At 42.3% G+C, this 24,853-nt stretch overlaps 4 protein-coding genes across 7 annotated transcripts in view; all 4 read right to left on the reverse strand.

Moving 5' to 3' along the window:
• Nucleotides 1–24,853, reverse strand: part of col6a3 (collagen, type VI, alpha 3) — a 98,891-nt gene that overhangs the window by 62,749 nt on the left and 11,289 nt on the right. For all 4 annotated transcript variants that reach the window (XM_080019352.1, XM_080019350.1, XM_080019349.1 and 1 more), the window contains 3 exons: nucleotides 23,898–24,491; nucleotides 22,981–23,610; nucleotides 22,277–22,867 (listed from right to left, as the gene is read on the reverse strand). In XM_080019352.1, coding sequence (XP_079875478.1) covers nucleotides 22,277–22,867; nucleotides 22,981–23,610; nucleotides 23,898–24,491 — 1,815 coding nt within the window. The remainder of the gene's footprint in view (nucleotides 1–22,276; nucleotides 22,868–22,980; nucleotides 23,611–23,897; nucleotides 24,492–24,853) is intronic.
• Nucleotides 171–8,045, reverse strand: LOC307244336 (collagen alpha-3(VI) chain-like; the record flags this gene model as incomplete). The annotated part of the gene is made up of 9 exons (XM_080019485.1): nucleotides 171–199; nucleotides 296–895; nucleotides 1,119–1,718; nucleotides 1,942–2,538; nucleotides 2,701–3,297; nucleotides 4,354–4,950; nucleotides 5,945–6,544; nucleotides 6,767–7,363; nucleotides 7,808–8,045. 9 exons carry the CDS (start codon nucleotides 8,043–8,045, stop codon nucleotides 171–173), a joined length of 4,455 nt encoding a protein of 1,484 aa, XP_079875611.1.
• Nucleotides 8,305–10,421, reverse strand: LOC307244337 (collagen alpha-3(VI) chain-like; the record flags this gene model as incomplete). The annotated part of the gene is made up of 3 exons (XM_080019486.1): nucleotides 8,305–8,957; nucleotides 9,077–9,676; nucleotides 9,899–10,421. The coding sequence occupies 3 exons, from the start codon at nucleotides 10,419–10,421 to the stop codon at nucleotides 8,305–8,307; spliced, it is 1,776 nt and encodes a 591-aa protein (XP_079875612.1).
• LOC307244338 (collagen alpha-3(VI) chain-like) lies at nucleotides 11,510–14,604 on the reverse strand (the record flags this gene model as incomplete). Its single annotated transcript, XM_080019487.1, has 4 exons — nucleotides 11,510–12,138; nucleotides 12,296–12,892; nucleotides 13,128–13,727; nucleotides 13,995–14,604. The coding sequence occupies 4 exons, from the start codon at nucleotides 14,602–14,604 to the stop codon at nucleotides 11,510–11,512; spliced, it is 2,436 nt and encodes an 811-aa protein (XP_079875613.1).

The following is a 24,853-nucleotide window of genomic DNA, read 5'->3' on the forward strand; positions in this document are numbered from 1 at the left end:
TTGTGCCATCAGAACCATCCAAAAGGAAGACTACATCCTTTCTGGCACTTTCATGGTCAACTGAGAAAACATAGAAATACAAAACATCAGGTATCACAGCAAATATGGTGACGGCGGATCAATTGCCAACTGAGAATTATTATAAAAAATAAATATATACATCCGCTGGCCTATTTCCTGAAGAAAAATATCTCCTTCCCTTTGATGAACACATAGAGCTTTGCTGGCATACCCAACTGTTATTACAAATCTTTGAGCTTGTCTGGCCCACAAATACCCATCCTTGGGAACGTACCTAAAACTGTGGGGGACTCTGGAACAACACCAATGGTCACTGAATCCATGGAGGTTCGAAGCTGCTGTTGGACACTGGGAAGGTCATTGAGGTCAGAGACAGACAAAGCATAACTGGGTTTATAGGATATATTTTGCAGTTCTTTTCTATCAGAGTGTCTTGTTCCAACTGCAAACGTCAAGACTCCCAATCCTTTAATAGCAGAAGCGCCAGAATCAACACTGTCTGAGGACATTCCGCCACATAGCACAATGAGTAACTGTGGAACTCCTTCCTGGCGCCTGCTACCAGCCGAGGCAGTGAACACATTATCCCTCAAGTACTGGAGGGCTGCTCCTGTGTTAAGGGATCTTCCGCCCTTGTGTCTCAGGCCCCTGACAGTAGCAAGTGTCTCACTCTTTGTTGTGTATGTGTTCAGATAGAATTGGACAGCTGGATCACTGCTGTACTGAACCACTGAGACACGATCTCTGCTATCATCCACATTGAGCGTCTCAACAATTCTCTGGACAAAGTCACGCATTTTTGGGAATCCACTTTGAATAGCATCAGATCCATCCAGCAAGAACACAATGTCCCTTTTGGGAAGGTGGCGATCAACTAGGAAATGTCAATGTGAAGCAAAGATTATTAACATATTAAATTGTATCACGACCAGATGTCACATTAATTCCATTTTGATATTGCTGAAATCTTAATCAGGAATCATCAAACATTATGTTATCTATTCTAATTTAATATTTAATCCCTACACATGCAAATGTTGCATTTAGGGAGAAATTCAAAGCCTTTGAGGGCTTTTTACATGTAATCATTATCTTACCTATTACTGTTGGTGTCATGGGGGTGGACCTCACTATGACAGTGGTCATGGCAGAGGACAGCTCCATTTGAACATTGGGGAGATCACTGAACTCAGCCACTGACAAAGCATAACTAGGGTCATAGGCGATCCGCTGCATCTCTCCACTGTCAGAGGTCCTTGTTCCAATTCCAAACACAAAGATGCCCAACTTTTTAAGAGCAGAGGCCGGGGTATCTACGTCGTCAAAAGACCTTCCACCGTTGATCAGGATCAACAACTGCGGAACACCTTCGAGGTGCCTGCTTCCAGCCGAGGCAGTAAACACGTTGTCAATGACATACTGGAGGGCTGCCCCGGTGTTGAGCGGTCTGCCTTTTCTGTGTCGAAGACCCCTCACTGTGTCAAAAATATCTCCTTTTGTGTTGTATGTGTTCAGATAGAAATGGACCTCTGCATCCCTGCTATACTGAACCACTGAGACACGATCTCTGTTATCATCCACATTGAGTGTCTCAACAACTCCCTGGACAAAGTCACACATATCTGGGAATCCACTTTGAGTAGCATCAGATCCATCCAGCAAGAACACAATGTCCCTTTTGGGAAGGTGGCGATCAACTAGGAAATATCAATGTGAGGCAAAGATTATTAACATATTCAATTGTATCACAGACAGATGTTACATTATTTCCATTTTGATTTTGCTGAAATCTCAATCAGGAACCAACAAATATTATGTTATCTTTAATAATTAATTAATTCATCCCAACCCATGCAAATGATGCATTTTAAGACAAATTCAACGCCTTTAAGGGTCTTTTCCAGTGAATCAATATCTTACCTATTACTGTTGGTGTCATGGGGGTGGATCTCACTATGACAGTGCTCATGGCAGAGGACAGCTCCATTTGAACATTAGGGAGATCACTGAACTCAGCCACTGACAAAGCATAACTAGGGTCATAGGCGATCCTCTGCATCTCTCCACTGTCAGAGGTCCTTGTTCCAATTCCAAACACAAAGATGCCCAACATTTTAAGAGCAGAGGCTGGGGAATCTACGTTGTCAAAAGACCTTCCACCGTTGATCAGGATCAACATCTGCGGAACACCTTCGAGGCGCCTGCTGCCAGCGGAGGCAGTAAACACGTTGTCGCTGAGATACTGGAGGGCTGCCCCGGTGTTGAGCGGTCCGCCTCTTCTGTGTCTAAGACCCCTCACTGCGTCAAGAATATCTTCTTTTGTGTTGTATGTGTTCAAATAGAAATGGACCTCTGCATCCCTGCTGTACTGCACAACAGAGACATGGTCCTTGTTTTCTCCCACATCAAGTTTCTCCACCACTCTCTGAACAAAATCTTGCATGGAACGGAATCCATTACTTGTACCATCAGAACCATCCAGCAAGAATATTACATCTCGTTTGGTTATTCCTTGGTCTATTGGGAGCATCAGAAATGAGAAATAGAATAAGGTTGAGCCGGCTATTATCGTGTGCTTTGAAAATAACCACAAAATATGTTCGCTCAACACAAAAATGTATGCTCCTATACACTGTATGAATACAGTATATGAGGATATCGAGGAAAATTGTATCTTACCTATCAAGGTTGGGGTTCTGGGTGTCACCCCAACATCTACATGGCTCAGAGATGAGGTGAGTTGCTGCTCCACATTAGGGAGGTCAGAAAAGTCAGACACAGACTGGGCATAACTAGGATCAGAGGCAATTCGCTGAACCTCGATGCTAGAATTTCTGGTTCCGATGCCCAATATCAAGACCCCATTGTCTTTTAGGGTTGAGGCTGGTGTATCCACATTGTCACTAGATCGCCCTCCACTCAATACAATCAATAACTGAGGAACGCCCTCTTGGCGCCTACTTCCAGAGGAGGCTGTGAACACGTTGTCTCTGACATACTGGAGGGCTGCCCCGGTGTTGAGCGGTCCGCCTCTTCTGTGTCGAAGACCCCTCACTGTGTCAAGAATATCTTCTTTTGAGTTGTATGTGTTCAGATAGAAATGGACCTCTGCTTCTCTGCTGTACTGAACCACAGAGACACGGTCTTTGTTTTCTCCCACATTAAGTTTCTCAATCACTCTCTGAACAAACTCCCGCATGGCAGGGAATACATTCCTTGTGCCATCAGAACCATCCAAAAGGAAGACTACATCCTTTCTGGCACTTTCATGATCAACTGAGAAAACATAGAAATACAAAACATCAGTAATCACAGCAAATATGGTGACCGTGGATCAATCGCCAACTGAGAATAATTATAAAAAATAAATATGTACATCCGCTGCCCTATTTCCTGAAGAAAAATATCTCCTTCCCTTTGATGAACAAATAGAGCTTTGCTGGCATACCCAACTGTTATTACAAATCTTTGAGCTTGTCTGTCCCACAAATGCCCATCCTTGGGAACGTACCTAAAACTGTGGGGGACTCTGGAGCAGCATCAATAGTCACTGATTCCATGGCGGATCGAAGTTGCTGTTGGACACTGTGAAGGTCATTGAGGTCAGAGACAGACAAAGCATAACTGGGTTTATAGGATATATTTTGCAGTTCTTTTCTATCAGAGTGTCTTGTTCCAACTGCAACCGTCAAGACTCCCAACCCTTTAAGAGCAGAAGCGCCAGAATCAACACTGTCTGAGGACCTTCCGCCACATAGCACAATGAGTAACTGTGGAACTCCTTCCTGGCGCCTGCTTCCAGCCGAGGCAGTGAACACATTATCCCTCAAGTACTGGAGGGCTGCTCCTGTATTCAGGGATCTTCCGCCCTTGTGTCTCAGGCCCCTGACAGTAGCAAGTGTCTCACTCTTTGTTGTGTATGTGTTCAGATAGAATTGGACAGCTGGATCACTGCTGTACTGAACCACTGAGACACGATCTCTGCTATCATCCACATTGAGCGTCTCAACAACTCTCTGGACAAAGTCACGCATTTTTGGGAATCCACTTTGAGTAGCATCAGATCCATCCAGCAAGAACACAACATCCTTTTTGGGAAGGTGGCGCTCAACTAGGAAATATAAATGTTTGGCAAAGATTATTGACATATTAAATTGTATTATAGACAAATGTCACATTTATTCCATTTTGATATTGCTGAAATCTTAATCAGGAATCGTCAAACATTATGCTATCTATTAAAGTTAATATTTAATCCCGACAATTGCAAATGTTGCATTACGGGAAAAATTCAAAGCCTTTAAGGGTCTTTCCAGTGAATCAATATCTTACCTATTACTGTTGGTGTCATGGGGGTGGATCTCACTATGACAGTGCTCATGGCAGAGGACAGCTCCATTTGAACATTGGGGAGATCACTGAACTCAGCCACTGACAAAGCATAACTAGGGTCATAGGCGATCCTCTGCATCTCTCCACTGTCAGAGGTCCTTGTTCCAATTCCAAACACAAAGATGCCCAACTTTTTAAGAGCAGAGGCTGGGGTATCTACGTTGTCAAAAGACCTTCCACCGTTGATCAGGATCAACATCTGCGGAACACCTTCGAGGCGCCTGCTGCCAGCGGAGGCAGTAAACACGTTGTCTCTGACATACTGGAGGGCTGCCCCGGTGTTGAGCGGGCCGCCTCTTCTGTGTCTAAGACCCCTCACTGTGTCAAGAATATCTTGTTTTGTGTTGTATGTGTTCAAATAGAAATGGACCTCTGCATCCCTGCTGTACTGCACAACAGAGACATGGTCCTTGTTTTCTCCCACATCAAGTTTCTCCACCACTCTCTGAACAAAATCTTGCATGGAACGGAATCCATTACTTGTACCATCAGAACCATCCAGCAAGAATACTACATCTCGTTTGGTTATTCCTTGGTCTATTGGGAGGATCAGAAATGAGAAATAGAATGAGGTTGAGCCGGCTATTATCGTGTGCTTTGAAAATAACCACAAAATATGATAGCTCAACACAAAATTGTATGCTCCTATAGACTGTCTCTATACAGTATATGAGGATATCAAGGAGAATTGTATCTTACCTATCAATGTTGGGGTTCTGGGTGTCACCCCAACAGCTACATGGCTCAGAGATGAGGTGAGTAGCTGCTCCACATTATGGAGGTCAGAAAAGTCAGACACAGACTGGGCATAACTAGGATCAGAGGCAATTCGCTGAACCTCGATGCTAGAATTTCTGGTTCCGATACCCAATATCAAGACCCCATTCTCTTTGAGGGTTGAGGCTGGTGATTCCACATTGTCACTAGATCGCCCTCCACTCAATACAATCAATAACTGAGCAACGCCCTCTTGGCGCCTACTTCCAGAGGAGGCTGTGAACACGTTGTCTCTGACATACTGGAGGGCAGCCCCAGTGTTGAGCGGTCCGCCTCTTCTGTGTCGAAGACCCCTCACTGTGTCAAGAATATCTTCTTTTGAGTTGTATGTGTTCAGATAGAAATGGACCTCTGCCTCTCTGCTGTATTGAACCACAGAGACACGGTCTTTGTTTTCTCCCACATTAAGTTTCTCAATCACTCTCTGAACAAACTCCCTCATGGCAGGGAATACATTCCTTGTGCCATCAGAACCATCCAAAAGGAAGACTACATCCTTTCTGGCACTTTCATGATCAACTGAGAAAACATAGAAATACAATACATCAGTAATCACAGCAAATATGGTGACCGCTGATCAATCGCCAACTGAGAATAATTATCAAAAATAAATATGTACATCCGCTGCCCTTTTTCCTGAAGAAAAATATCTCCTTCCATTTGATGAACACATAGAGCTTTGCTGGCATACCCAACTGTTATTACAAATCTTTTAGCTTGTCTGTCCCACAAATGCCCATCCTTGGGAACGTACCTAAAACTGTGGGGGACTCTGGAGCAGCACCAATTGTCACTGATTCCATGGCGGATCGAAGTTGATGTTGGACACTGGGAAGGTCATTGAGGTCAGAGACAGACAAAGCATAACTGGGTTTATAGGATATATTTTGCAGTTCATTTCTATCAGAGTGTCTTGTTCCAACTGCAAACGTCAAGACTCCCAACCCTTTAAGAGCAGAAGCGCCAGAATCAACACTGTCTGAGGACCTTCCGCCACTTAGCACAATGAGTAACTGTTGAACTCCCTCCTGACGCCTGCTTCCAGCCGAGGGAATGAACACATTGTCCCTCAAGTACTGGAGGGCTGCTCCTGTGTTTAGATGTCTTCCGCCCTTGTGTCTCAGGCCCTTGACAGTAGCAAGTGCCTCCCTCTTTGTTGTGTATGTGTTCAGATAGAATTGGACAGCTGGATCACTGCTGTACTGAACCACTGAGACACGATCTCTGCTATCATCCACATTGAGCGTCTCAACAACTCTCTGGACAAAGTCACGCATTTTTGGGAATCCACTTTGAGTAGCATCAGATCCATCCAGCAAGAACACAACATCCTTTTTGGGAAGGTGGCGCCCAACTAGGAAATATAAATGTTTGGCAAAGATTATTGACATATTAAATTGTATTATAGACAAATGTCACATTTATTCCATTTTGATATTGCTGAAATCTTAATCAGGAATCGTCAAACATTATGCTATCTATTCAAAGTTAATATTTAATCCCGACAATTGCAAATGTTGCATTTCGGGAAAAATTCAAAGCCTTTAAGGGTCTTTCCAGTGAATCAATATCTTACCTATTACTGTTGGTGTCATGGGGGTGGATCTCACTATGACAGTGCTCATGGCAGAGGACAGCTCCATTTGAACATTGGGGAGATCACTGAACTCAGCCACTGACAAAGCATAACTAGGGTCATAGGCGATCCTCTGCATCTCTCCACTGTCAGAGGTCCTTGTTCCAATTCCAAACACAAAGATGCCCAACTTTTTAAGAGCAGAGGCCGGGGTATCTACGTTGTCAAAAGACCTTCCACCGTTGATCAGGATCAACATCTGCGGAACACCTTCGCGGCGCCTGCTGCCAGCGGAGGCAGTAAACACGTTGTCTCTGACATACTGGAGGGCTGCCCCGGTGTTGAGCGGGCTGCCTCTTCTGTGTCTAAGACCCCTCACTGTGTCAAGAATATCTTGTTTTGTGTTGTATGTGTTCAAATAGAAATGGACCTCTACATCCCTGCTGTACTGCACAACAGAGACACGGTCCTTGTTTTCTCCCACATCAAGTTTCTCCACCACTCTCTGAACAAAATCTTGCATGGAACGGAATCCATTACTTGTACCATCAGAACCATCCAGCAAGAATACTACATCTCGTTTGGTTATTCCTTGGTCTATTGGGAGCATCAGAAATGAGAAATAGAATGAGGTTGAGCCGGCTATTATCGTGTGCTTTGAAAATAACCACAAAATATGATAGCTCAACACAAAAATGTATGCTCCTATAGACTGTATGTATACAGTATATGAGGATATCAAGGAAAATTGTATCTTACCTATCAATGTTGGGGTTCTGGGTGTCACCCCAACAGCTACATGGCTCAGAGATGAGGTGAGTAGCTGCTCCACATTAGGGAGGTCAGAAAAGTCAGACACAGACTGGGCATAACTAGGATCAGAGGCAATTCGCTGAACCTCGATGCTAGAATTTCTGTTTCCGATACCCAATATCAAGACCCCATTCTCTTTGAGGGTTGAGGCTGGTGTATCCACATTGTCACTAGATCGCCCTCCACTCAATACAATCAATAACTGAGGAACGCCCTCTTGGCGCCTACTTCCAGAGGAGGCTGTGAACACGTTGTCTCTGACATACTGGAGGGCAGCCCCAGTGTTGAGCGGTCCGCCTCTTCTGTGTCGAAGACCCCTCACTTTGTCAAGAATATCTTCTTTTGTGTTGTATGTGTTCAGATAGAAATGGACCTCTGCCTCTCTGCTGTACTGAACCACAGAGACATGGTCTTTGTTTTCTCCCACATTAAGTTTCTCAATCACTCTCTGAACAAACTCCCTCATGGCAGGGAATACATTCCTTGTGCCATCAGAACCATCCAAAAGGAAGACTACATCCTTTCTGGCACTTTCATGGTCAACTGAGAAAACATAGAAATACAATACATCAGTAATCACAGCAAATATGGTGACCGTGGATCAATCGCCAACTGAGAATAATTATCAAAAATAAATATGTACATCCGCTGCCCTTTTTCTTGAAGAAAAATATCTCCTTCCCTTTGATGAACACATAGAGCTTTGCTGGCATACCCAACTGTTATTACAAATCTTTTAGCTTGTCTGTCTCACAAATGCCCATCCTTGGGAACGTACCTAAAACTGTGGGGGACTCTGGAGCAGCACCAATAGTCACTGATTCCATGGCGGATCGAAGTTGCTGTTGGACACTGGGAAGGTCATTGAGGTCAGAGACAGACAAAGCATAACTGGGTTTATAGGATATATTTTGCAGTTCTTTTCTATCAGAGTGTCTTGTTCCAACTGCAAACGTCAAGACTCCCAACGCTTTAAGAACAGAAGCGCCAGAATCAACACTGTCTGAGGACCTTCCGCCACTTAGCACAATGAGTAACTGTGGAACTCCTTCCTGGTGCCTGCTTCCAGCCGAGGCAGTGAACACATTATCCCTCAAGTACTGGAGGGCTGCTCCTGTGTTAAGGGATCTTCCACCCTTGTGTCTCAGGCCCCTGACAGTAGCAAGTGCCTCACTCTTTGTTGTGTATGTGTTCAGATAGAATTGGACAGCTGGATCACTGCTGTACTGAACCACTGAGACACGATCTCTCCGATCATCCACATTGAGCGTCTCAACAACTCTCTGGACAAAGTCACGCATTTTTGGGAATCCACTTTGAGTAGCATCAGATCCATCCAGCAAGAACACAACATCCTTTTTGGGAAGGTGGCGCTCAACTAGGAAATATCAGTGCGAGGCAAAGAATATTAACATATTAAATTGTATCACAGACAGATGTTACATTAATTCAATTTTGATACTACTGAAATTTTTTTCAAGGTAATCATTATCTTACCTATTACTGTTGGTGTCATGGGGGTGGACCTCACTATGACAGAGTTCATGGCAGAGGACAGCTCCACTTGTACATTGGGGAGATCACTGAACTCAGCCACTGACAAAGCATAACTAGGGTCAGAGGAGATCCTCTGCATCTCTCCACTGTCAGAGGTCCTTGTTCCAATTCCAAACACAAAGATGCCCAACTTTTTAAGAGCAGAGACTGGGGAATCTACGTTGTCAAAAGACCTTCCACCGTTAATCAGGATCAACATCTGCGGAACACCTTCCAGGCGCCTGCTGCCAGCGGAGGCCGTAAACACGTTGTCTCTGACATACTGGAGGGCTGCCCCAGTGTTGAGCGGTCTGCCTCTTCTGTGTCTAAGACCCCTCACTGTGTCAAGAATATCTTCTTTTGTGTTGTATGTGTTCAGATAGAAATGGACCTCTGCATCCCTGCTATACTGAACCACTGAGACACGATCTCTGCTTTCATCCACATTGAGCGTCTCAACAACTCTCTGGACAAAGTCACGCATTTTTGGGAATCCACTTTGAGTAGCATCAGATCCATCCAGCAAGAACACAACGTCCCGTTTGGGAAGGTCGTGCTCAACTTGGAAATATCAATGTTAGGCAAAGATTATTAACATATTTAAATGTATTATAGAAAAATATTACATTCATTCCAATTTGATATTGCTGAAATCTTAATCATGAACTGTCAAACATTATTTTATCTACTAAAATTAATTATTTAATCCCAATACAAGCAAATGATGCATTTATGGAAAAATCCAAGACTTTAAGGGGCTGTTGCAGTTAATCAATATCTTACCTATTACTGTTGGTGTCATGGGTGTTGACCTCACTATGACAGAGGTCATTGCAGAGGACAGCTGCATTTGTACATTGGGTAGATCACTGAACTCAGCCACTGTCAAAGCATAACTAGGGTCAGAGGCGATCCTCTGCATCTCTCCACTGTCAGAGGTCCTTGTTCCAATCCCAAACACAAAGATGCCCAAATTTTTAAGAGTAGAGGCTGGGGTATCGACGTTGTCAAACGACCTTCCACCGTTAATCAGGATCAACATCTGTGGAACACCTTCGCGGCGCCTGCTGCCAGCAGAAGCAGTAAACACATTGTCTCTGACATACTGGAGGGCTGCACCGGTGTTGAGCGGTCTGCCTCTTCTGTGTCGAAGACCCCTCACTGTGTCAAGAATATCTCCTTTTGTGTTGTATGTGTTCAGATAGAAATGGACCTCTGCATCCCTGCTGTACTGAACCACTGAGACACGATCTCTGCTATCATCCACATTGAGTGTCTCAACAACTCTCTGGACAAAGTCACGCATTTTTGAGAATCCACTTTGAGTAGCATCAGATCCATCCAGCAAGAACACAACGTCCCTTTTGGGAAGGTGGTGCTCAACTAGGAATTATAAATGTTTGGCAAAGATTATTAACATTTATATTGTGTCATAGAGAAATATTACATTCAATCCAATTTAATATTGCTGAAATCTTAATCAGGAACCGTCAAACATTATGTTATCTACTGAAATTAATTATTTCATGCCAACACATGCAAATTGTGCATTTAGTGAAAAATTCAACGACTTTAAGGGCTTTTGCTGTTAATCAATAGCTTACCTATTACTGATGGTGTCATGGGTGTGGACCTCACTATGACAGAGGTCATTGCAGAGGACAGCTGCACTTGTACATTGGGAAGATCACTGAACTCAGCCACTGACAAAGCATAACTAGGGTCAGAGGCGATTCTCTGCATCTCTCCACTGTCAGAGGTCCTTGTTCCAATTCCAAACACAAAGATGCCCAAATTTTTTAGAGCAGAGACTGGGGTATCTACGTTGTCAAACGACCTTCCACCGTTAATCAGGATCAACATCTGTGGAACACCTTCGAGGCGCCTGCTGCCAGCAGAAGCAGTAAATACGTTGTCTCTGACAAACTGGAGGGCTGCCCCGGTGTTGAGCGGTCTGCCTCTTCTGTGTCTAAGACCCCTCACTGTGTCAAGAATATCTTCTTTTGTGTTGTATGTGTTCAGATAGAAATGGACCTCTGCATCCCTGCTGTACTGAACCACTGAGACACGATCTCTGCTATCATCCACATTGAGCGTCTCAACAACTCTCTGGACAAAGTCACGCATTTTTTGGAATCCACTTTGAGTAGCATCAGATCCATCCAGCAAGAACACAACGTCCCTTTTGGGAAGGTGGTGCTCAACTAGGAAATATCAATGTTAGGCAAAGATTATTAACATGTTTAAATTTATTATAGAGAAATATTACATTCATTCCAATTTGATATTGCTGAAATCTTAATCAGGATCCGTCAAACATTATGTTATCTACTAAAATTAATTATTTGATCCCAATAAATGCAAATTATGCATTTAGGGAAAAATTAAAAGCCTTTAGGGGCTTTTGCAGTCAATCAATATCTTACCTATTACTTTTTGTGTCACGGATGTGGACCTCACTATGACAGAGGTCATGGCAGAGGACAGCTCCATTTGAACATTGGGGAGATCACTGAACTCAGCCACTGACAAAGCATAACTAGGGTCAGAGGAGATCCTCTGCATCTCTCCACCGTCAGAGGTCCTTGTTCCAATTCCAAACACAAAGATGCCCAACTTTTTAAGAGCAGAGGCTGGGGTATCTACGTTGTCAAACGACCTTCCACCGTTAATCAGGATCAACATCTGCGGAACACCTTCGAGGCGCCTGCTGCCAGCGGAGGCAGTAAACACGTTGTCTATGACATACTGGAGGGCTGCCCCGGTGTTGAGCGGTCCGCCTCTTCTGTGTTTAAGACCCCTCACTGTGTCAAGAATATCTCCTTTTGTGTTGTATGTGTTCAAATAGAAATGGACCTCTGCATCCCTGCTGTACTGCACAACAGAGACATGGTCCTTGTTTTCTCCCACATTAAGTTTCTCCACCACTCTCTGAACAAAATCTTGCATGGAAGGGAATCCATTCCTCGTGCCATCAGAATCATCCAGCAGGAATACTACATCTCGTTTGGTTATTCCTTGGTCTAGTGGGAGCATCAGAAATGAGAAATAGAATAAGGTGGAACCTGCTTTTATCGGTTGCTTTGAAAATAAACCGAAAATATGATCGCTCAACACAAAAATGTATGCTCCGATACACTGTATGTATATTTGAGGATATTAAAGAAAACTGTATCTTACCTATAATGGTTGGGGTTCCGGGTGTCACCCCAATAATTACACGACTGAGAGATGAGAGGAATAGCTGCTGCACATTAAGGAGGTCAGAAAAGTCAGACACCGACTGGGCATAACTAGGATCAGAGGCAATTCGCTGAACCTCTGTGCTAGAATTTCTGGTTCCAATGCCCAATATCAAGACCCCATTCTCTTTGAGGGTTGAGGCTGGTGTATCCACATTGTCATTAGATCGTCCTCCACTCAACACAATCAATAACTGAGCAACGCCCTCTTGGCGCCTACTTCCAGAGGATGCCGTGAACACGTTGTCTCTGACATATTGGAAGGCTGCGCCTGTGTTGAGTGGTCTGCCTCCTCTGTGACCAAGGCCACTGACTGTGTCAACAATATCTTCTTTAGTGTTGTATGTGTTCAGATAGAAATGGACCTCTGCTTCTCTGCTGTACTGAACCACAGAGATACGGTCTTTGTTTTCTCCCACATTAAGTTTCTCCACCACTCTCAGAACAAAGTCACACATGTCAGGGAATACATTCCTTGTGCCATCAGAACCATCCAAAAGGAAGACTACATCCTTTCTGGCACTTTCATGGTCAACTGAGAAAACATAGAAATACAAAACATCAGTTATCACGGCAAATATGGTGACCGTGGATCAATCGCCAACAGTGAATAATTATAAAAAATGAATATGTACTTCCGCTACCCTATTTCTTGAAGCACAGTATCACCTTCCGTTTGATAAACACATCCAGCTTTGCTGGCATACCCAACTGTTATAACAAATCGTTTAGCTTGTCTGGCCTTCAAATGGCCATAATTGTGAACATACCTAAAACTGTCGGGGACTCTGGAGTAACACCATTTGTCACTGACTCCATGGAGGATTGAAGTTGCTGTTGGACACTGGGAAGGTTATTGAAGTCAGAGACAGACAAAGCATAACTGGCTTTAGAGGATATATTTTGCAGTTCTTTTCTATCTGAGTTTCTTGTTCCAACTGCAAAGGTCAAAACTCCCAATCCTTTAAGAGCAGAAGCGCCAGAATCAACACTGTCTGAGGACCTTCCGCCACTTAGCACAATGAGTAACTGTGGAACTCCCTCCTGACGCCTGCTTCCAGCCGAGGGAATGAACACATTGTCCCTCAAGTACTGGAGGGCTGCTCCTGTGTTTAGATGTCTTCCGCCCTTGTGTCGCAGGCCCTTGACAGTAGCAAGTGCCTCCCTCTTTGTTGTGTATGTGTTCAGATAGAATTGGACAGCTGGATCACTGCTGTACTGAACCACTGAGACACGATCTCTGCTTTCATCAACATTGAGTGTTTCAACAACTCTCTGGACAAAGTCTCGCATTTCTGGGAATCCACCTTGAGTAGCATCAGATCCATCCAGCAAGAACACAACGTCCCTTTTGGGAAGATGCCGCTCAACTAGGAAATATCAATGTTAGGCAAGGATTATTAACATATATTAATGTATTATTGACAAATCTTACATTTATTCCATTTTGAGGTTGCTGAAATCTTAATCAGGAACCATCAAACATTATGTTATTGATTCAAATTAAGCTGGGGTATCTACAAGCTGGGGGTGATGGCTTGATTCAAATTAATTATTAATCCTAGCACATGAAAATTTTGCATTTTGGGACAAATTCAAAGCCTTTAAGGGTCTTTTCCAGTTAATTAATATCTTACCTATTACTATTGGTGTCATGGGTGTGGCCCTCACTATGACAGAGGTCATGGCAGAGGAAAGCTCCACTTGTACATTGGGAAGATCACTGAACTCAGCCACTGACAAAGCATAACTAGGGTCAGAGGAGATCCTCTGCATCTCTCCACTGTCAGATGTCCTTGTTCCAATTCCAAACACAAAGATGCCCAACTTTTTAAGAGCCGAGGCTGGGTTGTCTATGTTGTCAAAAGACCTTTCACCGTTTATCAGGATCAACATCTGCGGAACACCTTCGAGGCGCCTGCTGCCAGCGGAGGCAGTAAACACGTTGTCTCTGACATACTGGAGGGCTGCCCCGGTGTTGAGCGGTCCGCCTCTTCTGTGTCTAAGACCCCTCACTGTGTCAAGAATATCTCCTTTTGAGTTGTATGTGTTCAGATAGAAATGGACCTCTGCATCCCTGCTGTACTGCACAACAGACACACGGTCCTTGTTTTCTCCCACATTAAGTTTCTCCACCACTCTCTGAACAAAATCTTGCATGAAAGGGAATCCATTCTTCGTGGCATCAGAACCATCCAGCAGGAATACTACATCCTTCCTGGTATTTGTCCCATTCACTAGAATCATTAAGATGAATATTGAGATTACATTTTTTTTTAAACTGCACATCAAATCATTCATATACAATATATATTTTTTCAGAACTAAACAAAATTGTTCTTACCCAATTCTGTCTGTTCAGTTTCTCTGTTCATTTCAGTTTTGGTCATTCGAGAAATAAGACGCTCTTGTATACTTGGAAGTTCAGCCATTTCAGAAATTGAAAAGGTGTAACTTGGTCCGAAAGATATCTTATTAATTTCTTTTACATCAGAATCTCTTGTCGCAATAGTCAATACCAAAACACCATCTTCTTTAAGGGAAGCAGAAGGTGCGTCCACACTTTCACTTGATTTTCCACTGGTTAAAAGAACAAGTATTTTTGCCACATTGGAGCTCTGCCTGCTCCCAGATGCAGCCGTAAATACATTTTCTTTAACGTATTGTAGAGCTCCACCTATGTTAAGGGGCCTTCCACCTTTGTGTGAAAGCCTTCTGATAGAAGCCAAAATAGTTTCCTTGTTCTTGAATGAATTGAGATAGAAATTGGCAACTGCTGTATTGCTAAACTGAATCACAGCAACTCTGTCTTCGTTTGGCCCAACATTCAGTCTTGCAATTACTTTGTGAAGGAAATCTTGAATAGATGCAAATCCATTTCTCGTATTATCTGATCCATCCAGCAGAAACACAATATCTCTTCCCTTTTCATCCCTCTTTTCTGGAAATAAAAGGTAGATACATTTTTAGAATAATAGCTTCAATGCAACTTTTTTAAATTTGTCAATTGTAAAATGTGGTTCCCACAGATAAACGTAAACTCAACTTATTCATTCAAGTATCTTACCAGATGCAGTTTCCTTCTGTGCACTTATTCTAGTTATGTGAGTCATCAAATTGTGTTGAACGGTGTCAAGATTCACAAAATCGGGGACTGAATAAGCATAGCTTTGATCTGAGGCAAGCCCTTGCATCTCAATTATATTTGTCATCCGGGATCCAATTGCAAATGTGGCAACACCTGCAGCCTTAAGTACACTCGAAGGTCCTCGAGGAGAGTCTCGAGATCTTCCGCCAGCCAGTATAATAAGTATCTGCTGAACACCTTCATGATGTCGACTTCCAGCATCCGCAACAAATATATTGTTTCTGACAAACTTTAGGGCAGCCCCAATGTACTGGGGCCTTCCACCTTTTGGCTTTAGTTTTGTTATATGTGTCAGAATATCGTCTCTCTTTTTATATGTTTTCAGGTTGAAGTTAACTTCAACAGTGTTGCTATATTGTACGACGGCAACTTGATCATTTCCTTGGTCCAGGTCAAAGTTGCCCACGACGTTGGCAACAAATTTGCATATAGCTGTAAATCTACTCCTGACGTCATCGGATCCATCAAGAAGAAAGACAATATCTCTTCTTACACTGGGACCTGAAACTAGGATTACAAATTAAACAAATTTAAATATTTAAATCTTGATTTAAAGTTTAAATAAGGGTTAGGTTAATATTGTATAATTATTTGGAAAATTATGGAAAATGTTGATATTTTAAAACTATTAGTACTACTACTTTTATAATATAATCCGATACACATGTTAATGTGCTGTCCACACACTCTTTGCAAACATCTGTACAACAAGGCTTGTTAATGTGCTCACTTTCACTCACCTAAACCAGGGCTAGTGGTACTTTTGTGAGAGGCAACTGCTGATAGCAGCTTTTCTCTTACAACAGAATAGTCAAAAATGTCCTTGATGGTGTATGCATCGCTGGGACTGTGTGCTAAGCTCTCCATCTCCGATTGCTCTGCATTTCCCACTCCAACACTGAACACTACCACTCCCGCATTTCTCAAATTATCCAATGGCACTAGGAAATCATCTTGGGACTTTCTCCCACTAATGAGAATCAGTATCTGCAGGACCCCCATGTCAGCCCTGCTTCCAGAAGAGGATGTAAATACATTTTTTTTTACATAATCCAGGGCTTCTCCGGTGTTCACCTTTCTGCCACCTTTAAGTTTCAAGTCGCTTAGATAACTTAATGTGTCCCTTTTTAATGAGTATGTGTTAAGATAAAAGGCTGTGGTGGGCTTATCGCTGTATTGAATCAGAGCAATTTGTGTCTTCTCTGGCCCAACTTCCATTTGTTCGACAAATTGCTTGACAAAATCTTTTATTTCCCTGGCCTTTTTTTGCATATCATCAGATCCATCGATGAGAAATGCAACATCAGCTCTTGGTAGTTCTAACTTAGAGACATCGGAAGTGTCTGCAATAGATAAAAACAAAACTTTCAAAGAGAAAGCAAGTATACAAGCCATATAACAATGAAAGAAAGAGACAAATTTTGTAAGTTGTCTATACAATGTTAAAATGTAATAGGTATTGATTCTCTACTTATTATTATTTTCTTACCAGTAACAGTTGGTAATTCAGCCGGTTCACGAGCCCCACTTATTATGTCCTTCACAGAAGACTGTATAGTGTCCAGATCATTAAAGTTGGTCACAGAAAAAGAATGTGCTGGTGTGAAAGAAATGGTTTGCACTTCCAGGGTGTCAGCATTCTGTGTTCCAATATTAAAAGTTGTGATTGCATTTTCTCTGAGCGACTGTGCCGGCCCTCTAACATCATCACCTGATCTGCCACCGCTAAACACAAATAGATATTGAGGCACACCATCTGCATGTCTCCCCCCAACTGGAGCGGCAAAAACATTGTTTCTGACAAACTCCAGCGCATTGCCAGTGTTGAGGGGTCTCCCAAGCTTGTGTCTAATGGTTCTTATGGAGTTCAGCACATCGTTTTTGGATGAATAGGAATTCAAATAGAAATTGGCTGTGGCATCACGACTGTATTGAACAAAGGCAACTCGGTCTTGGGTTGCCTCTACATTCAAGCTCTCAATCATTTTTTCAACAAAGCCACGTATACCCTCAAAGCCATTTCTGGAATCATATGACCCATCAATAAGAAATACTACATCCTTTTTCTTTGAATCTGCAATGAGAACAAAAAAAAGTTGCAACAAGAAAAACAACAAAAAGTGTACTGGTAATCTATACAGGTTCTCCATAGAGTTAAATCATTGTTCAGTCATGGACGTGGAGCAAGTTAAACACATGTTGTAACGATACTGAGAAGGAGAAGAGTGAACACCTTACCAAAACCTTTCATTGTGGCCGCTGGATCCATTTGCTGAGTAGTCTCCTTTAACAATGACAAAACATCTCTCTGGATAGTTGACAGACCCCCATAGTCATTGGTTTTTAGGGCATGCTTAGGTGTCTGAGACATTGTCTGTAATTCCAAGGTGTCTGCAGCAGCTGTGCCAACAGTAATTGAAATTACACCCATTTCTTTCAGCTGTTTGACAGGGATTCTTATGTCATCTCCAGATCTTCCACCACTTAGAAGTATGAGTATTTGTGGAACTCCCTCAAGATGTCTACTTCCAAAGGCAGGAGTAAAAACAGTGTCTTTCATATACTGGAGAGCCGCACCAAGGTTGTGGGGATAACCTCCTTTATGACTGAAGCCTGTTATTGCACCCAGAATCTCACTCTGTGTTGAATATGACTTTAAATCAAAGATTGTTTCTGGTGTATCACTGTACTGGACCACAGACACACGATCTTTGTCTTCTTCCAAATTTAGGGTCACGACTATTCCCCGCACAAAGTCTTGAATATCTGTGAATTTTCTCCAGGAATCATCAGAGCCATCGAGTAAAAATACAATGTCTCTCTTGCTTGTATCTGTTGTAACAAATGCAGTCACATAAAGGTATTAATATTATTTTAAGAGCTAGACATTAACAATGAATGTACAGTAAGATGAGATAATTAGCCTTACCATGTCGAATTGGCACATTATGCATATTAGCCCTCTCAATAGCAGTGAACAATGGCTCGTGAATGCCCGAAAGTTCATTTAAATCTGTTGCAAAAAAAATATGACTGGGTGTCCGTGCAATGGCTGAAAGCTCCATGGTATCAGCTCTTCTCATTGCCACCACATATGCTATCACGTTTATTTCTTTCAAGCTTCTCATGGCATTTCTGACATTGTCGTTGGACTGCCCTCCAGTCAAGAGAATCAGTATCTGTGGTACGCTGTCTTGGTGCCTACTCCCAGAGGATACGGCAAAGACAGTATCCCTAACAGACTTGAGGGCTTGCCCTGTGTTGAGAGGGCTGCCTCCTTTATGTCTCATAGCTTGTATGGCATCAATAACTTCCTGCTTTGTTTTGTATGTATTCAGATAAAATTGGACAGCTGAATCTCCACTGTACTGAACTATTGATATGCGATCTCTGTTTTCATCCACATCAAGTCTTTCCACCAGTCTCTTAATTAGATCACGCATTGCCTCAAATGCATTCTGCATTTTATCAGAGCCATCCAGTAAAAACACTATATCCCGTTGAATGGATTCTGTTTTATCTTCAGATGCTTATGAAGAAAAATAATGCTAAATTAGTCACAGTATCTTATAAACTTGCACATTAAATGACAAAAGCCAGCGTGTAAAGAGTACAAAGCAATATATGGATATCTTACCTAATACAGTCTGTGGTGCAGGCCTTGGTTGCGGGGGCACACTTTTGACAAATGACATAAGTTGTTGATGGATACTCTCCAGGTCATCAAAAGAAGGCACAGTTAAAGCATAGGAGGGCATATCAGCGATCATTTGGAGTTCTAGTATGTCTGCATTTCGAGACCCTATACTGAATGGAACAACTCTTTCCTGCTTTAGAGCTGTGGCAGCACTTGCAACATCATCTTGAGATCTTCCCCCACTCAATAGAATCAAAATCTGAGGAACCCCTTCATGAGGACGACCTCCTGAGGACTCAATAAAGATATGTTTCCTCACATATTCAAGAGCTGCTCCAGTGTGGGGGGGTCTGCCTCCCATATGCCTGAGTTGCTGGATGGATGTAAGAACATCTTGCTTTTCTGTGTATGTGTTCAGGCTGAAATGGGTTTGTGGATCTCCGCTGTACTGAACCACAGCAACACGGTCTATGCTCTCTCCAACATTCAATGCCTCTACAACCTTTAGGACAAAGTTGCGCATTGCTGGGAAGCCTCTCTGAGTATCATCTGACCCATCCAGTAGAAACACTATGTCTCTTTGATTGGAATCTAATTCAACTAGGAAAAAAGAAAAGTGTATATTTAAATGTCATGCCTGCAATGGAATATTATCGCAGGTTATCTCTATCAAGTACAGTCACCACTTTTTGCAGTATATTGTAAAATATTGTTTCATTGCAGTACTGTAAAACCTGATGCTAATATATATATATATTTTAGCAAAACTTTTAGGAATATTTGCATATGGAAATATACAAGCAAGTGACACAAAGTAAATTCCTTTCCCATGAATTAAAAAAGGAAAAAAGGAGTTCACGAAACAGACAAGAATTTTGCACTATTTCTAATGTTCACTCAATGATATGATTATCATTGGCTCAAGGAAGAGCTGATCTTTCAAGAGTAGGAACATTCATGCTCCATGACATCAAGCACTCAAGAAAAGGTTCTTCCCTGAGGAAGAAAGATTTGAATTTGTGCCAAGAGAGAAATGTCACATTATCCTACAAATAATTTGGTGCTTTGGTTTAACATAGTAACATTACCAATCCATAGCATTATGTTGAAAATGAAAATGATTGAGTTTCTTCAAGCAATGAGAGTTTAATTGTAAATATATTTTTTTGTAAAAAAATGGTGGGCTTCTGGTGGAGTTCCATTGATTACTGACTTGTAATCAATGACACTTCTTACCTACAGTAGCGGGAGGTTCAATTCCCATGTTTGACTTGACAAATGCAAGGATCTCTGGCTGAATAGATAAGAGTTCACCAAAGACTGGTAAACTAAAAAGAAATCTGGAGGAGTAGGCAACTTTTTGAAGCTCTTCGCTGTTTGCATATTTCATTCCAATGGCAAAAGAAAGAACTCCAATTTGCTTCAGCTTGTTTGCAGCGGCAGTTAAATCATCATTAGAATGTCCTCCAGTAAGCAAAAACAGAATCTGAGGAACCCCTTCCGAAAGTCTACTCCCGGAAGAAGCGGTGAAAAGGTTTTCTTCAACAAACTGTAGTGCTGATCCAGTGTTGCGAGATCTTCCTCCTTTATGGCGTAAACTTCTCACAGCGTAGATTATAGCCCTTTTGGATTTATGTGTTTTTAAATTGAAGTATACTCCGGCATCGTCACTATACTGCACAACAGCCACTCGGACCTCGTCCCCATCAAAGTCTAGTCCTTCTGCCATTCTTCTGATGAACTCTCGAATGGCCGGCAGTCCATTTCGGGAGTCATCTGAACCATCAAGGAGAAACACTATGTCTCTTTTGTTGTTCCCTGTATCAACTAGGATAGAAAGACATGGAATACATATACTGTTTTTGGAGAACTTCAGAAGATATATACATTTCATATTTCATGAAGAAACAATAAACAGTCAATAAAGGTTCCTCAGAAGTACCAGAAGTAGTACAAGAAGTACATTCATGCTTATCAGCATGAATGGATGAAGAGCAGAAAAATGAAGTGCTGTTAAAATAGAGCTGAGTTGAGCTCTTGTTTTAAAGCATTGTTTCAAGCAGAACTACGAAGAGGCCATCTTTTCATAAAAGAGGTTATGTATGATAGAAATTGCCAACCCATCATCAAAGACAAGAACACAGTCTTGAAATGGTGGACATTTACTACAAGGAAGGATTTAGTACAAGACCTAAGGGAAAAAGGGAAAAAGGCAGACTGTTCAAAAAAAGGGTTTTTGCTGTTTTTATGATGAAACCAAAATGTGATTAAACAATACAAACAAACAACACATATATCCATCATCAAAGACTTGTGAGTCCAATAATTCATGCTGAATATTCTACCGATAGAATATTCTGGAGCTCAGCAATCAATATTTTGGAAAGACAATATTGAAGTCCTTAAGTATACTGTACTTTATTAAAGCTCGAATTCTGACCTAGAAGAATTTGTATTCCAGAAGTCATAGATAAATTTTGTCTCTGTTGACATGCTCAGTTTACCAAGAAGCTGTGACTGAATTGAGGGCAACTCGTATAAATCATTGACTTTGTAAGCAAAATCGTTTGAAGGCAATGGTTTTCAGCTCTGGAAGACTGGCATTTCCTACTCCAACCCCAATTGTCACAATTTCATGACTTTTAAGGGTCACAGCAGGACCTTTTACATCATCCCTGGACTCTTTACTGCTCAGCAGAATTATTAACTGGGGTACGCCGTCTAGCCTTCGACTCCTCTGAGGTGAAGACACTATTCCTCACAAACTGGAGAGCTGCCCCTGTATTCAGGCGCCTTCCACCTTTGTGTCCTAACTGATCTATGGCATTCATAATAGCTTTCTTTGTTTTGTGGGAATTGAGACAAAAAGTGGCTTAAGGCTTAACGGCATACTGGACCACACATACTCTTTGTTCTCGTCCACTATACTCTTAATAAATTGCTGTACTTCTGGGAAGCCATTTCTTGTGCCATAAGAGCCATTCAGTAGGTACACAATATCTCTTTTTACAGCATGGTGTACTAAGACACAACAAATAAAAAGCATTGTAAAGCACATCTTCTTGGTACAGCGCCAAGAGCACCAGGTGCATTGTTTCCTAAGCACTTCACAAAATGTCAAAGATTTTGCTTACCTTGCTCAAGGACGACTTGAAGCTGTTCTTTAGGAAGGCTCACATAGTTATTGAGCTTTTGTTGGACAGTGCCAAGTTCACTGAACTCCTTCACGTTGAAGGCAAAGGAGGGATTGTGTGAAATTGCCTCAATCTGCTTTGGATCTGCATTCTTGACACCCACACCAAATGGCACCACTCCTTCTGTCTTCAGCGCGCCAGCCGGTTCTCTCACGTTATCCCTTGACCGGCCTCCAGTCAAGACAATCAAAAACTGGGGGACACTTCGAGTTGCCCTGCTGCCATGCCGTTCAGATAAGATGGTATCTTTCATGAATTTCAGGGCAGAGCCTGTGTTTAGACTTTGCCCACCAGCAAATGTCATCCCATTGACAGCTCTTATCACTTCGTCCTTGGTCTTGTACGTATCAAGGTAGAACATGGGGGTTGGCTTCTCACTATGCTGGACCACTGAAATTCGCACTCTGTCAACTCCAATATCAAGTGGCTCAATAACTTTGATGATAAAATCCCGGATGTAGGGAAAGTCTGTTCGAACATTGTCAGAGCCATCAATGAGGAAGGCCACATCCCTCTCTGCTCCTGTAATAACTGAAGAAAATAAAATTGATCATAACCAATGAAAAGCAGTTGGGAATTCATTTAGATTCTAGCTAATTTAATTCACAATCACAACTGTCAAGAGGCAAACAAAGAAAACCCACCTGTTTCCACTACGATTTCCGTGTCTGTCAAATTAGTGTCACCAACCACCGTTTTCAAAGGGGTTATGATTTCTTGAGCAACACTTGGCAAGCTTGAGAAACTTTGTTTGTGATATGCCAAGTTTGGAACAAAAGCTACTGTCCTCAGTAATTCTTCATCTGCCTGCCCAGAACTAACTGTGAAAGTCAAAACGCCAGCCAGAGCCACATTGTCGGCAACCCTCTTGACCTCATCTTGGGCTGGGCCGCCTGTGATCAGGATCAAGACCTGCTGGACACCGTGTCGCCTCCGGGATCCAGATGAGGTTTGGAACACGTTGCTAAGAGCGTAATTCAGAGCAGCTCCGGTGTTTAAAACTGAGCCTCCCGTCAGCCTTAGTTGGGAGATGCTGTTCAAAACATCTTGCTTGTTATTGTGGGTGTTCAGATAGAATTCAATTCTTGGACGTTCAGCAAACTGCATGAGGCCAATCTGGACTCTGTCTGGCCGCACATCAAGCTGGTTGATCACATTGGTGATGAATTCGCGAACATAGGGTAAGTTGCTGCTGCCGACGTAGCTGGAGCCATCCACCAGGAAGACAATGTCACGAACCACTCTTTGCGTCTGCACTGTAGTTATCTCTACCACTGAGGAAAAGCACAACAATGAAAACAAATTTTACCTTCAATTATAGTGAATATACAATATTTTTCAAGAAAGAAAGGCACATAATTTAATCAGTGGCATGGATTTGAAAGTTATTAAACTACAGTATACAGATTATACCATGTACAATTGTGTAGTATTCAGTCACTTGCCTGTGATTAATTCTCATGAAAACCCTTTTGTACACTTTGTATATGAAATAATTAAAAAAACATTTAATTGAGGAAATAAATAAACGCATACACCTGTAAAGAAGTTGAAACATTACCAGGTTCAGTGGGTCCCTCTGGCACCACCTCACCACTTAGAGTGGAGAGTGGAGAAATAATTATTTTAGGGTTGCGAAGAAGCATGCGGAAGTCCTTCAGTGCGAAGACCAAGCTCTCGTCAAAGGCAATCTGCTTTAGTTCAGCCCCGTCGTATGCCTTGGAACCTGCTGCCATCGTCAGAACCCCCATGCGCTGCAGGGCCTGGGCGGGCTGTGCCACACTGTCACTGGACTTTTTAGTGGTCATCAGGATCATAAGCTGAGGCACTCCTTGCTCAATACGACTGCCCTTGTCAGCCCGCAGCATGTTGGTTCGCACAAAGTCCAAGGCAGCTCCAGTATTCACGATCTGGCCGGGTCTGGCTCTTATTCTCCCAAGAGCAGCAGTTATCCCCTCTCTGGATCCATAGGAGTTGAGGTCCATCTCAAGCCGAGCAGTGTTGCTGAACTGGGCCACGCCCACTTGTACTTGGTCAGGTCCTATCGGCATCATGTCAACGAAGCGCTTGATGAACTCGCGCACAGCGTTAATTGCTGTGGCGCCCATCGTGCTGTCAAGCAGGAAAATGATGTCTCTTTTCCCTACTGCCAAGGCTGAAAAAGACAAAAGAAATAATGCCAATAAAAAAATAAACCAAGATATAAAAAATGCAATATAATATAACAGCTATATATTATATTACAATACTATTGTATCAAAAAGATTAAAAAAAAACATTAAAGCCATTATATAAAAATTTAATAAATGTTCATCTAGACTGAATATTTTGTCTGTTTTGTCTGTCAGATTTATATTAAAAGAAATGAGAAGATGCCAAAGGCACAAAACAGTGAACTTGAAAACAATGTACTTGAAAACAATGAACTTGACATATAACTGATTGCTTTATCATAATAATTAACAAAAATAATAATAATAGCTATTGTTATGAGTGATTAAAATGTGTTTTTAACAC

This window comes from Zeus faber (assembly GCF_960531495.2).
Source record: "Zeus faber genome assembly, chromosome: 18".
NCBI lineage: Eukaryota > Metazoa > Chordata > Actinopteri > Zeiformes > Zeidae > Zeus > Zeus faber.